This window comes from Pieris brassicae, chromosome W (genome assembly GCF_905147105.1).
Source record: "Pieris brassicae chromosome W, ilPieBrab1.1, whole genome shotgun sequence".
NCBI classification, from domain to species: domain Eukaryota; kingdom Metazoa; phylum Arthropoda; class Insecta; order Lepidoptera; family Pieridae; genus Pieris; species Pieris brassicae.
In genome coordinates, this window is record NC_059679.1 from 2823914 (window position 1) to 2825610 (window position 1697).

Consider the following 1697-nt stretch of genomic DNA (forward strand, 5'->3'; position numbering starts at 1 on the left):
GATTTGTTTTAGGTCAACGGTGGTACCGTAAAACAAACAAACAAACCCGTTTAGTGGTCTTGTAAATTCATATAATTTGACGGTGTTTATCACTTAAATCGGCTCTGCATACAATCTTTGAATATAAAGTGAAATTGGTGTAAGCCATCAACAACAAAAATATATAATAACTATAACCATGATAGTAATAATTATTGTACATTTAATGAAATTCTGTTATAATCTTAGTAGTTGTAGGGGTATTTATATATATACTATATAGTTGTGTGCGTAGTTTTATAAGGACAATGTAACAACACAGAGGGATCAGTCTGTACTAAGCGATTGACGCGTAAGCACGTCAAATAAAGATGTCAATCACAATCGCATTGTTTCCTTTGGAGCCATCCGGGTAGTCACCCGGAGGCAACATACCCCGGCATCCCCCACATCTACATTGGTGACCCCGACTACACAAGCAACCTCGACGGCACAAGAAACCCAGACTTCGAAATTCAGACGATAGGATGGCATTGCCACAATCGCACGCGACGGCTACGCAAGAAATCGCAGCGGTGACGTCAGTCACCTCCCGGATTCCTGATTTCTGGACAGATCAGCCCCGTGTATGGTTTGTCAGGGCGGAATCCGTGCTGTTACCACAAAAGATGGGAGATGATACTAAATTCAACATCGTGGTGTCGAAATTGGGAAAGGATGTGATACAACAAATCACAGACATCCTTTTCTCACCTCCCGAACAAGACAAATATGGAGCTCTTAAGAAGAAGCTGCTGGACATTTTTGAGGAATCAGAAACGAGGCAGCTGCAGAAGCTCATCAGCGAGATGGACTTGGGAGAACAGAAACCGTCTCAGTTGTTACGCAGGATGAAGGACCTGGCTCGGGAGAAGCTTCCGGACGATTCTCTCCGTATTTTGTGGCAGACGCATTTACCGCAAGCAGTCCGTGCAGTTCTGGCAGTCACGGAAACCAAGAACCTGGATCAACTGGCCAACGTCGCAGACAAGGTAGCAGAATCCATCCAGCCACCTCAATTGGCGGAGGTCAAGACAAGTGGCGGTCTTCGGCAAGACCAGGACAACGACGTGCATGCGGCCATCGCGGAGCTGAGCCACAAGTTCGACCAGTTACTGAAGAGCCGTACATCATCTCGCCCGCCCTATAGAGGTAACAGCCGTGGGCAGCGACGGCGTTCGCAGTCCCGTGCGCCGAGTGATTGGGTATGTTTTTACCATTACCGTTTCAAAGACCGTGCTACCAAATGTGTGCCCCCTTGCGCTTTTAAGAAGGGAAACCCCTAGAGGTGCAGGTCACGGAGGCGGATGCCTGCACCATCGCCCCAGCACAACGCCTATGCATCTTGGACAGTAATAGTGGATATAATTTTTTAATAGATACCGGCGCAAACGTATCCGTCATTCCAGTAGATAAAAACAGTGCCAGATCAAAATGTAGTGATTTTAAGTTATATGCTGCTAATGGTACGGTTATTAATACTTTTGGTTCAAAAATGTTAGTTGTAAATTTTAAGTTAAGGAGGGCATTTCGTTGGAATTTTATTATAGCCGATGTGAAACAGGCAATTATTGGAGCTGATTTTTTAACACATTTTGGGTTATTGGTAGATTTAAAGTCCCGGAAATCAATAGATATATTAACTAATTTTAATTCCTTGGCATCCATAGTTAACACTA

At 44.4% G+C, this 1697-nt stretch overlaps 1 protein-coding gene across 1 annotated transcript; it reads left to right on the forward strand.

Moving 5' to 3' along the window:
• The first annotated feature begins 414 nt into the window (after positions 1-414).
• LOC123718326 lies at positions 415-1414 on the forward strand. The gene has a single exon (XM_045674743.1). It carries the CDS (start codon positions 507-509, stop codon positions 1302-1304), a length of 798 nt encoding a protein of 265 aa, XP_045530699.1. The 5' UTR covers positions 415-506; the 3' UTR covers positions 1305-1414.
• The last annotated feature ends 283 nt before the right edge of the window (positions 1415-1697 follow it).